Here is a 12738-nt window from a genome sequence, read left to right as displayed (position 1 = left end):
GATTAGATATAACTGTATGTGATGACCTTTGTCCTTGTCTATCGGCTTTTCCCTTGTCTATCGGCTATCAAGTCAGAAGTGGCATTCGGAGATCTGGACAAATTCCTGGGATAATTGTCACCAGTATTATTAACAATTTAGGGTCTCAAACGGGGGCGTGAACGGGGTAGTTTACAAGTGTAGACAACATAGAGATTGCAATTAGCAACCCCTGTTAACGCAAATCTGTATTTTCATGAATTTGCTTCAATTTCAGTCTGTATGGGTCATTTCATAATACAAAAAGTGCAGCACAATTTGTATCTATCTGAGCCCAGCATTTCACTTATTGTTTGACATTTGCTTGTGTGACAACCTCTGTGAATCTGTGACCGGCCTAATTTATTAAGGGACCTCAATGTATTGGATACATGCTATTGATAATTGGTGTAACTGTGTGATTACTGCCCATGTCTCCCTGATATCATTATTATATTATTACCTAGGCATAGATGTAAGTCACTAATCCAAATCAATTCATGACCGCGAACCTTGTTTTCAGATCTGCAATTTAGTCTTCAAGAGAAGCTTGACAAAATCAAATACACGTGAGAAGAGGACAGCGACTGCTTACTCGAGTCCAAGGATGCTTTCCGGAGCCATTGTGTCCAAACTTGTGAACAATACACCCCCCATCATTGACACCATTGTTGTACAATGTATTGAAGACAGCTTTGTAAATCAAGCCATCAAGTATCACGATCTACAAAATGACAATTTAACATTTACAATAGTAGAATATCCTGATCATGGCCAAAGCAACCTTTCCGCAGAGGGAATATTATCCTACCGACCAGTAAAGGATTTTAATGGCTATGATAGCATTCTTGTAAATGCAACGGAAGTTTTCGTACATGATTTGGGAATAGTACCAAGTACATTTACGAAGAGAATACACTTCAATGTCTCAAATGTTAATGATCCACCCGTCACTTTCTACCAGAGGGACACCAAGTCACCAATACCATCGTTTGTTGAAAGTATTCACAAGGTGTATGTTGAAGGTAACCTTACGGATCACTCTCTGGGTTCGTTTTGGATAGCAGATGTTGATGACCCTGAGGAGTTGAACATCCTTCAAAAGGATGTAAGTGGACTGGCAGCCAACTTTACACTTACACCCGTCAGTGTGTCAGGGGAAGATGAAGAGACATACCGAAACATGTCCGTGAGCTACTCGGGCAAAACTATTACCAAACGTAACCTGAAGATGAAGACGCTGAAGCAGTTCCATGGGGGCATCGAATTCTCACTCCGGGCTGTTGATAAGAATAACAGCTACAGCCACGCCCTGTCCATCCATGTGTTTGTCCTAATCAGCCCATGTTATCATGGTACCTGTGCTCCAAGAAAAACGTCCTTATCTTGTGAACATCCAGGCAGAGCAACCAGCTTTCAACCATATCACTGTGTGTGCATGGATGGCTACGAGGGAGAGTTCTGTGAGAAGGAAATCAATGAATGTCTAAAGGCAACCTGTTCCCTTCTGTATGATTGTGAAGACAGACTGGCGGCCTACGACTGTGTCCTGAACATTCCGAAGATTCTTGCTATACTTGTGTGCATTTGTCTGCCCTGTCTTGGTGTTGCCTTTTACATAAGTCGCAAGTACAAAAAGATTCGGAGTCAAGCAAAGATTTGGTAAGTAATATTATTAAATTCGTGTTATCATGCCCCTTTTTTATCAAATTATAGCATCACAGCAGACATGGTAATATTTAATTATATTCTGAGTCTGATTATGTGGATCTGACAGTCATCAATGGTTTACAGCTTGATTTACATGGTGTGTCCGTCACATTGATTGGCGAATCTTAATGCATATGTATTGGTGTGTTTTTGTGGGATCAACGTTTAAGACATCTATATTTTTTGTTTAAAGGGATTTGCCAGACAGTCCTCCAGACACAGAGACAAATCCTGTATACTTACCAAGGCACACATCAGAAGATCCACACTGTGATGGTAAAGTAGACACGGATCAGACGACTTCCGGGTCGACCTCTACCACGGAACAAGTTGAGGACGAGACGCCTGACAGTCTTCAGGTGAATGACAGCAGCACGTCTGACTTATTCATGGGCCCAGGGCGAGCCAAGATGCCTCACAGGAAAACAAATTATTCAAACATAAGGAGCTCAGACACAGCCCTTACCAAAGTTGTTGATTGAAGTAACCGCATCCAAAGAAAGACTTTATATGTATTTTGCAATTCTTGCAGTTTTGTCGTTTTTAGTTTATGCTGTGCTGCTTTTGTAACTCATTTGAGTGGAGCCTATTAGCTGTTTGTGTGAACTCTAAAATCTTCAGTTTTATTATACAATAATCTGATTCACAATCTGAGTGTTAATTTAATATTATCCATATTATGAGTTATGTTAAATATGTATGTGGAATGCAAATGACATCAGCCAAGAAATTTATTTCAGGAAGCAATTAAAACATGTATATGCAAATTAACGTCTTTAGCATTCAAATTAAGTTTCTAACTTGCAGATTGCATTGAGTGTATGTATTAAATTTATATGAAATGAGTGTAAAGATATAAATAGATATTCCCATCCTTAAAAGAAATGTTGATGACACGTATTGTCATTTTGTTAATTGATCATGTGTTTGACAACATGCTACTGATATTAATTATGAAAGTAATCTATATCACGTAAACATTACTTTCTTTGAACCGAGTGTCGTGTCCATGTGATCATACTAAAACAGGAGTATCTATCTTAGTTTAGTTTAACGCAATAAACGTTATTATCGTTTTCCGTATTTGTTGTCATCGTGGTGTGTAACCGATAAGCGCAAGTTCTTGTGAGTACCTTACCAGTACTTCGAAATCAGAATTTTGTTTCCAGAAATGGTTATTATCAGAGCTCACTAAACACAATCAATAGAAATGGTTGGCCAGATAAGGAATCGTAGTGCGTTTCAGAAATGTAAAGCTACTCATCAAAATATCACAATACTGTTGCAACAGAATCGCAAAACAGTTTTAACTATTGCAACTGTTACAATAGACTTTACGTCTTCATCACTTTTATTTAACCAGCTAGACGTTAAAGTGACCATGTAACATTACCCTGTGCCAATGATGTATTGAACTGCTATAAACATATGCTTCCATATCACAATTGCATATACTTTCTTTTGTCAGAAACAACCAAAACCGTAGTTTTCTCCACAACATGCCATTGTAGTCCAAGAGTGTTTCCATATATAATTTCCAAATCTTTGGTTGGTATTTTTTGATAATGTGTTCCATGGGATTTCTGAAAACCTTGCATCTTAAGTGTCACTGTTGGTGGATAGTGGCACAAAAGGTCAATGACCTTCATAGTTCAAGGTCAAATACAGAAAATGTGTTCTTCAGAAAGAAGAAATCAGCAAATGAAAAGGAGCTTTATCTTGCACGATTGGTTATTACTATAGTTTCCGCAATTTGCGATGCTTCAGTTTTGTTTGTTTGTTGTTAACGCCAAACTCAGCAATATTTCAGCTGTATGACGGCGGTCTGTAAGTAATCGAGTCTGGACCAGACAATCCAGTAATTGACATCATTAGCATCGATCCACACAATTGGAATACGATGACATGCATCAACAAAGTCAGCAATCCTGACCACCCGATCCCGTCCAACGACAAGCAAAGTGACCTCTTAGGTGCACCTAACATACCTGATACCTCCTCCCTGTATACCTCACATATCTGATACCTCCTCCCTGTACACCTCACATACCTGATACCTCCTCCCTGTACACCTCATATACCTAAAACCTCCACCCTGTACACCTCACATACCTGATACCTCCTCCCTGTACACCTCACATACTTGATACCTCCTCCTAGTACACCTCACATACCTGATACCTCCTCCCTGTACACCTCACATACCTGATACCTCCTCCCAGTACACCTCACATACCTGATACCTCCTCCCAGTACACCTCACATACCTGATACCTCCTCCCTGTACACCTCACATACCTGATACCTCCTCCATGTACACCTCACATACCCGATACCTCCACCCTGTACAACTCACATACCTGATACCTCCTCCCTGTACACCTAACATACCTGATACCTCCTCCCTGTACACCTCACATACCCGATACCTCCACCCTGTACAACTCACATACCTGATACCTCCTCCCTGTACAACTCACATACCTGATACCTCCTCCCTGTACACCTCACATACCTGATACCTCCTCCCTGTATACCTCACATACCTGATACCTCCTCCTTGTACACCTCACATACCTGATACCTCCTCCCTGTACACCTCACATAGCTGATACCTCCACCCTGTACAACTCACATACCTGATACCTCCACCCTCTACAACTCGCATACCTGATACCTCCTTCATAGTACACCTCACATGCCTAATACCTCCACCCTGTACAACTCACATACTTGATACCTCTTTCCTCTACAACTCACATACCTGATACCTCCTCCTAGTACACCTCACATACCTGATACCTCCTCCTAGTACACCTCACATACCTGATACCTCCTCCTAGTACACCTCACATACCTGATACCCCCTCCCTGTACACCTCACATACCTAATACCTCCTCCCTGTACTCCCCACATACGTAATACCCCCACCCTGTACACCTAACATACATAATACCTCATCCCTGTACACCTCACATATCTCATACCTCCTCCCTGCATACCTCAAATACCTGATACCTTCTCCCTCTATACCTCAAATACCTGATACCTATTTCCTCTATACCTCACATACCTGATACCACCTGCCACTACACCTCACATACTTGATTCCTCCTCCCTGTACACCTCACATACCTGATACCACCTCCCAGTACACCTCACATACTTGATTCCTCCTCCCTGTACACCTCACATACCTGATACCTTCTCCCTGTACACCTCACATACCTGATACCTCCTCCCTGTACACCTCACATACCTGATACCACCTCCCATTACAACTCACATACCTGATACCTCCTCCCTGTACACCTCACATACCTGATACCACCTCCCAGTACACCTCACATACTTGATTCCTCCTCCCTGTACACCTCACACACTTGATTCCTCCTCCCTGTACACCTCACATACCTGATACCTCCTCCCAGTGCACCTCACATACCTGATACCTCCTCCCTGTACACCTCACATACTTGATTCCTCCTTCCTGTACACCTCACATACCTGATACCTCCTCCCTGTACCCCTGACATACCTGATACCTCCTCCCTGTACACCTCACATACCTGATACCTCCTCCCTGTACACCTCACATACTTAATTCCTCCTTCCTGTACACCTGACATACCTGATACCTCCTCCCTGTACACCTCACATACCTGATACCTCCTCCCTGTACACCTCACATACCTGATACCTCCTCCCTGTACACCTCACATACAGACCTCCTCCATGGTCTAATGGTAGAGCGTCCGCCCGGAGAGCGGAAGTTCCGGGGTTCGATCCCCAGCCGCGTCATACCAAAAGACGTTAAAAAATGGTACTTGTTGTTACCCTGTCTAGCTCTCGGCATTGAGGGGATAAAAGAAGGACTCGTCGGCTCGGAGTCAGTATACTGTGTCTGAATGGGGTATTCATGTTAACTGCGGCATGGTAGTTCAGTGTGCTAGCGCAATAAATCGGTATCAGTCCGGACTAGTACAAACAGCCACACACACAAACACGTGCATGCACGTCGCTATATAAGCGCAAAAATGTTGGACGCGACGTTAAACCCCCTTTCACCTCACCTCATACCTCATATACCTGATACCTCTTCCTAGTACACCTCACATACTTGATACCTCCTCCCAGTTTTCCTCACATACCTGATACCTCCTCCTAGTACACCTCACATACCTGATACCTCCTCCTAGCACACATCACATACCTGATACCTCCTCATAGTACACCTCACATACCTCATACCTCCTCCCTGTATACCTCACATACCTGATACCTCCTTCCTGTACACTTCACATACCTGATACCTCCACCCTGTTCACCTCACATACCTGATACCTCCACCCTGTACACCTCACATACCTGATAACTCCTGCCAGTTCTCCTCACAAACCTCATACTTCCTCCCTATACACCTCACATACCTGATACCTCCACCCTGTACACCTCACATACCTGATACCTCCTCCCAGTACACCTCAAATACCTGATACCTCTTCCTAGTACACCTCACATACTTGATACCTCCTCCCTGTGCACCTCACATACCCGACACCTCCTCCCTGTATACCTCACATACCTTATACCTCCTCCCTGTGCACCTCACATACCTGATACCTCAGCCCTGGATACCTCACATACCTGATACCTCCTCCCTGTATACCTCACATACATGATACCTCCTCCCTGGATACTCACACACTTGATACCTCCTCCCTGTATACCTCACATACCTGATACCTCCTCCCTGTATACCTCACATTCCTGACACCTCCTCCCTGTATACCTCACATACCTGATACCCCACCCCTGTACATCTAACATACCTAATACCTCCTCCCTTTATACCTCACATACCTGATACCTCCTCCCTGTATACCTCACATACCTGATACCCCACCCCTGTACACCTCACATAACTGATACCTCCTCATAGTACACCTCACATACCTCATACCTCCTCCCTGTATACCTCACATACCTGATACCTCCTTCCTGTACACTTCACATACCTGATACCTCCACCCTGTTCACCTCACATACCTGATACCTCCACCCTGTACACCTCACATACCTGATAACTCCCGCCAGTTCTCCTCACAAACCTGATACTTCCTCCCTATACACCTCACATACCTGATACCTCCACCCTGTACACCTCACATACCTGATACCACCTCCCAGTACACCTCACATACTTGATTCCTCCTCCCTGTACACCTCACATACTTGATTCCTCCTCCCTGTACACCTCACGTACCTGATACCTCCTCCCAATGCACATCACATACCTGATACCTCCTCCCTGTTCACCTCACATACCTGATACCTCCACCCTGTACACCTCACATACCTGATAACTCCTGCCAGTTCTCCTCACAAACCTGATACTTCCTCCCTATACACCTCACATACCTGATACCTCCACCCTGTACACCTCACATACCTGATACCTCCTCCCTGTACGTCTCACATTCCTGATACCTCTTCCCAGATTTCCTCACATACCCGATACCTCCTCCCTGTACACCTCACATACCTGATACCTCCTCCCTGTACACATCTCATACCTGATACACTCCCTGTACACCTCACATACCTGATACCTCCTCCCAGTACACCTCAAATACCTGATACCTCTTCCTAGTACACCTCACATACTTGATACCTCCTCCCTGTGCACCTCACATACCCGACACCTCCTCCCTGTATACCTCACATACCTTATACCTCCTCCCTGTGCACCTCACATACCTGATACCTCAGCCCTGGATACCTCACATACCTGATACCTCCTCCCTGTATACCTCACATACCCGACACCTCCTCCCTGTATACCTCACATACCTTATACCTCCTCCCTGTGCACCTCACATACCTGATACCTCCTCCCTGGATACCTCACACACTTGATACCTCCTCCCTGTATACCTCACATACCTGATACCTCCTCCCTGTATACCTCACATTCCTGACACCTCCTCCCTGTATACCTCACATACCTGATACCCCACCCCTGTACATCTAACATACCTAATACCTCCTCCCTTTATACCTCACATACCTGATACCTCCTCCCTGCATACCTCACATACCTGATACCCCACCCCTGTACACCTCACATACCTGATACCTCCTCATAGTACACCTCACATACCTCATACCTCCTCCCTGTATACCTCACATACCTGATACCTCCTTCCTGTACACTTCACATACCTGATACCTCCACCCTGTTCACCTCACATACCTGATACCTCCACCCTGTACACCTCACATACCTGATAACTCCTGCCAGTTCTCCTCACAAACCTGATACTTCCTCCCTATACACCTCACATACCTGATACCTCCACCCTGTACACCTCACATACCTGATACCTCCTCCCTGTACGTCTCACATTCCTGATACCTCTTCCCAGATTTCCTCACATACCCGATACCTCCTCCCTGTACACCTCACATACCTGATACCTCCTCCCTGTACACATCTCATACCTGATACACTCCCTGTACACCTCACATACCTGATACCTCCTCCCAGTACACCTCAAATACCTGATACCTCTTCCTAGTACACCTCACATACTTGATACCTCCTCCCTGTGCACCTCACATACCCGACACCTCCTCCCTGTATACCTCACATACCTTATACCTCCTCCCTGTGCACCTCACATACCTGATACCTCAACCATCTACACCTCAGATATCTGATACCTCATCCCTGTATACCTCACATACCTGATACCCCACCCCTTTACACCTCACATACCTGATACCTCCTCCCTGTATACCTCACATACCTGATACCTCCTCCCTGTATACCTCACATACCTGATACCTCCTCCCTGTACACCTCACATACCTGATACCCCATCCCTGTATACCTCACATACATGATACCTCCTCCCTGGATACCTCACACAATTGATACCTCCTCCCTGTATACCTCACATACCTGATACCTCCTCCCTGTATACCTCACATACCTGATACCTCCTCCCTGTATACCTCGCATACCTGATACACCACCCCTGTACACCTCACATACCTAATACCTCCTCCCTTTATACCTCACATACCTGATTCCTCCTCCCTGTACACCTCACATACCTGATACCTCCTCCCTGTATACCTCACATACCTGATACCTCCTCCCTGTATACCTCACATACCTGATACCTCCTCCCTGTATACCTCGCATACCTGATACCCCACCCCTGTACACCTCACATACCTAATACCTCCTCCCTTTATACCTCACATACCTGATACCTCCTCCCTATAAACCTCACATACCTGATACCTGCTCCCTACAAACCTCACATAATTGAAACCTCTTGCCTGTACACCTCACATAGCTGATACCTCCTCCCTGTACACCTCACATACCTGATACCTCTTCCCAGATTTCCTCACATACGTGATACCTCCTCCCTGGATACCTCACATATCTGATACCCCACCCCTGTACACTTTACATACCTTATACCTCCTCCCTGTGTACCTCACATACCTGATACCCCAACCCTGTACACCTCAAATACCTTTTACCTCCTCCCTGTACACCTCACATACCTGATACCTCCTCCCTGTATACCTCACATACCTGATACCCTCCCTGTATACCTCACATACCTGATACCTCAACCATGTACACCTCACATACCTGATACCTCCTCCCTGTATACCTCACATACCTGATACCCCACCCCTTTACACCTCACATACCTGATACCTCCTCCCTGTATACCTCACATACCTGATACCCCACCCCTGTACACCTCACATACCTAATACCTCCTCCCTGTACACTTCCAATACCTAATACCTCCTTCTTGTATACCTCACATACTTGATACCTCCTCCCTGTATACCTCACATATCTCACACCTCCTCCTTGTATACCTTACATACCTGATACCCCACCCCTGTACACCTCACATACCTTATACCTCCTCCCTATACACCTCACATACCTGATACCTCCTCCCTGAATACCTCACATACCTGATACCCTCCCTGTATACCTCACATACCTGATACCTCAACCATGTACACCTCACATACCTGATACCTCCTCCCTGTATACCTCACATACCTGATACCCCACCCCTGTACACCTCACATACCTGATACCTCCTCCCTGTACACCTCACATACCTCATACCCCACCCCTGCCTGTACACCTCACATACCTAATACCTCCTCCCTGTACACCTCCAATACCTAATACCTCCTTCCTGTATACCTCACCTACTTGATACCTCCTCCCTCTATACCTCACATATCTCACACCTCCTCCTTGTATACCTTACATACCTGATAACCCAACCCTGTACACCTCACATCACTAATACCTCCTCCCTGTACACCTCACATACCTGATACCTCCTGCCAGTACATCTCAAATACCTGATACCTCTTCCTAGTACACCTCACATACTTGATACCCCCTCCCTGTGCACCTCACATACCCGATACCTCCTCCCTGTATACCTCACATACCTGATACCCCATCCCTGTACACCTCACATACCTGATACCTCCTCCCTGTATACCTCACATACCTGATACCTCCTCCCTGTATACCTCACAAACCTAATACCTCCTCCCTGTATACCTCACATACCTGATACCTCCTCCCTGTATACCTCACATACCTGATACCTCCTCCCTGTGTACCTCACATACCTGATACCTCCTCCCAGTATACCTCACATACCTGATACCTCCTCCCTGTGCACCTCACATACCTGATACCTCAGTCCAGGATAGCTCACACACTTGATACCTCCTCCCTGTATACCTCACATACTTGATACCTCCTCCCTGTATACCTCACATACCCGATGTGGGTTTCAAGAATTGAGGACGTCAAATCATTCTTCAACTTCATCATTTATTCTAATTCTTAGTTTCATATTCTAACAGTTTCTTGTTCTAGTTGAAGGGTGCCGTTGCCACGAAATACTAAGGTAGCGCTGTCGGCTTGATTGACTGCAAAATAATGCAGAAACGTCTATGAATATACTAATATTTAGACGCAAATATGAAAATAAACGGCCACTTTAATAATGTCTTACTTCTCAGTTACTGAAGTTTTGTATTTAATTGCATAATTACCGTTTTATAACCTCCACGGTCCTCCGCTCACAGCACAGTCTCTTGCACATAGCGATACCAACAACAACATAAAAGTTACTTCCCTTTACAACTTAAATGAAGACCGCTTAAATATAAAATTAATCCAAACAATTGATCAGAATCCAACATTCCGACCCCCTAATTGTGGAGTACGAATGAAACAATTATACTGTTTAACATAACTGATCTTTTGCACATAAGTAAGATTCTTGGAATACATTGGCATGTGTCTTTAATGTCATCATCAAAGGCATCTTTCATATGCCACGTTCTAGCTGTTAACTGAGTCACTGTTCACTTCCAGAAGTACACAGAGTTTGCTTATGGGACGCAGCACAGTTGATGTGGGTGTTTTGATCCTCACGATGCGAACAAATCCTTTTTTGTCGGCATACACTTCGACTACTCGCCCAAGGCTCCATGAATTTCGAGGCAAATTGTCCATGACCAAGACAATATCATTTACACTGATGTTCTTTCTGACACGAGTCCATTTTACTCTTTCCTGTAACATGGTGAGATATTCCTTTGACCATCGCTTCCAGAATGAATCAGACAGATACTGTATCCGCCTCCATTGTCTTTTGGCGTAACAGTCGTCTGCTCTAAATAGTCCTGGAGGTAGTGCTCCACCACTTCGAAGCATTAGTAGATCATTGGGTGTCAATGGTTTCAGGTCCTTGACATCATTTGTCACAGTGGTAATCGGGCGACTGTTAACGATAACCTCGACCTCGCAGAAGAGAGTCTGTAGACCATCGTCATCTAAATGTATGACTTGACTGTGCAGAAGAGAGTACAAGATCCTCCTTATGGTACGTATCATGCGCTCCCATACCCCACCGTGATGAGAGGCGGTTGGAGGATTGAACTCCCACGAAATGTTCCTCTGGAGGAAAGTCTGATGCAGTTGTTCGATATTCCATAAGTGTATGTCTTCTCTCATTTCCCTCTCACAGCCTACTAGATTCGTTCCATTATCAGTCCAAACTTTCTTGGGATGTCCTCTTCTTGCAAAGAATCGTCTGAAAGCATTGACACAAGAGCTTGTATCGAGGGAAGCGGCCAGCTCAAGATGCACTGCTCTCAAAGCCAAACAAGTGAAGACTACCCCATAGCGCTTCACATTTGAACGACCCCTTTTCACCACAAAGGGACCAAAGAAGTCAACGCCTACACGTGAGAAGGGTGTTTCGCCCGCTGTCAGCCTATCTACAGGTAAGTCTGCCATTTTCTGTTCTTTTCTCTGAGCACTGCACCTTCTACAAATAACACATGTAGAAGTAATCTTTTTAATAAGATGTCCCACTCCTTGTATCCAATATCGTTGGCGCAGGTACGTCATCATAGCAGCTTTGCCCATGTGCCCCATGGATTCATGAGAATCTTGTACTATCAGTTGAGACACAAAGCACTTTTTGGGCAATATAATGGGGTGCTTTACTTCATAAGGTAATGAAGCCTGACTCAACCGTCCACCAACTCGAAGCAGTCCATCCTCGAGGAACGGATCCAATTTACGAATTGACTTGTTCAGTCTTGATTCTTTGCTTGGGTTTTTAAGAGCACTGATGATGTCATGGAAATACTGCTGTTGGATGTAACATAATATGGTGACCTCAGCTTTCTCCATGATTTTGACTGTCAGGTGACCTCTAGATTTCTCATCTTGTACTGTCACTTTGGTTTTCTTACTCTTAGCTAAGTGTTCAGCACACTCTTGAGTTCGTTTTGCTGATTCTTGTTTCTCTTTCAATTTCCTTTTCAGATAATCTATGAAAAGGAGGAACCAACCTACAATCTTTTTCAGTTTCAGCCAGGATGAACTGTAGTTCAGCAGTCTGTTCATAATG

At 44.7% G+C, this 12738-nt stretch overlaps 1 protein-coding gene across 1 annotated transcript in view; it reads left to right on the top strand.

Moving 5' to 3' along the window:
- Window positions 1-3170, top strand: part of LOC124148470 — a 59627-nt gene extending 56457 nt beyond the window's left edge. The window contains exons 43-44 of the mRNA XM_046519568.2: window positions 542-1680; window positions 1922-3170. Coding sequence (XP_046375524.2) covers window positions 542-1680; window positions 1922-2210 — 1428 coding nt within the window. The 3' untranslated portion in view covers window positions 2211-3170. The remainder of the gene's footprint in view (window positions 1-541; window positions 1681-1921) is intronic.
- The last annotated feature ends 9568 nt before the right edge of the window (window positions 3171-12738 follow it).

Source organism: Haliotis rufescens, unplaced genomic scaffold (genome assembly GCF_023055435.1).
Source record: "Haliotis rufescens isolate VD_foot unplaced genomic scaffold, xgHalRufe1.0.p SCAF_3, whole genome shotgun sequence".
NCBI classification, from domain to species: Eukaryota; Metazoa; Mollusca; class Gastropoda; order Lepetellida; family Haliotidae; genus Haliotis; species Haliotis rufescens.
This window is presented reverse-complemented; position numbering and strand designations above follow the sequence as displayed.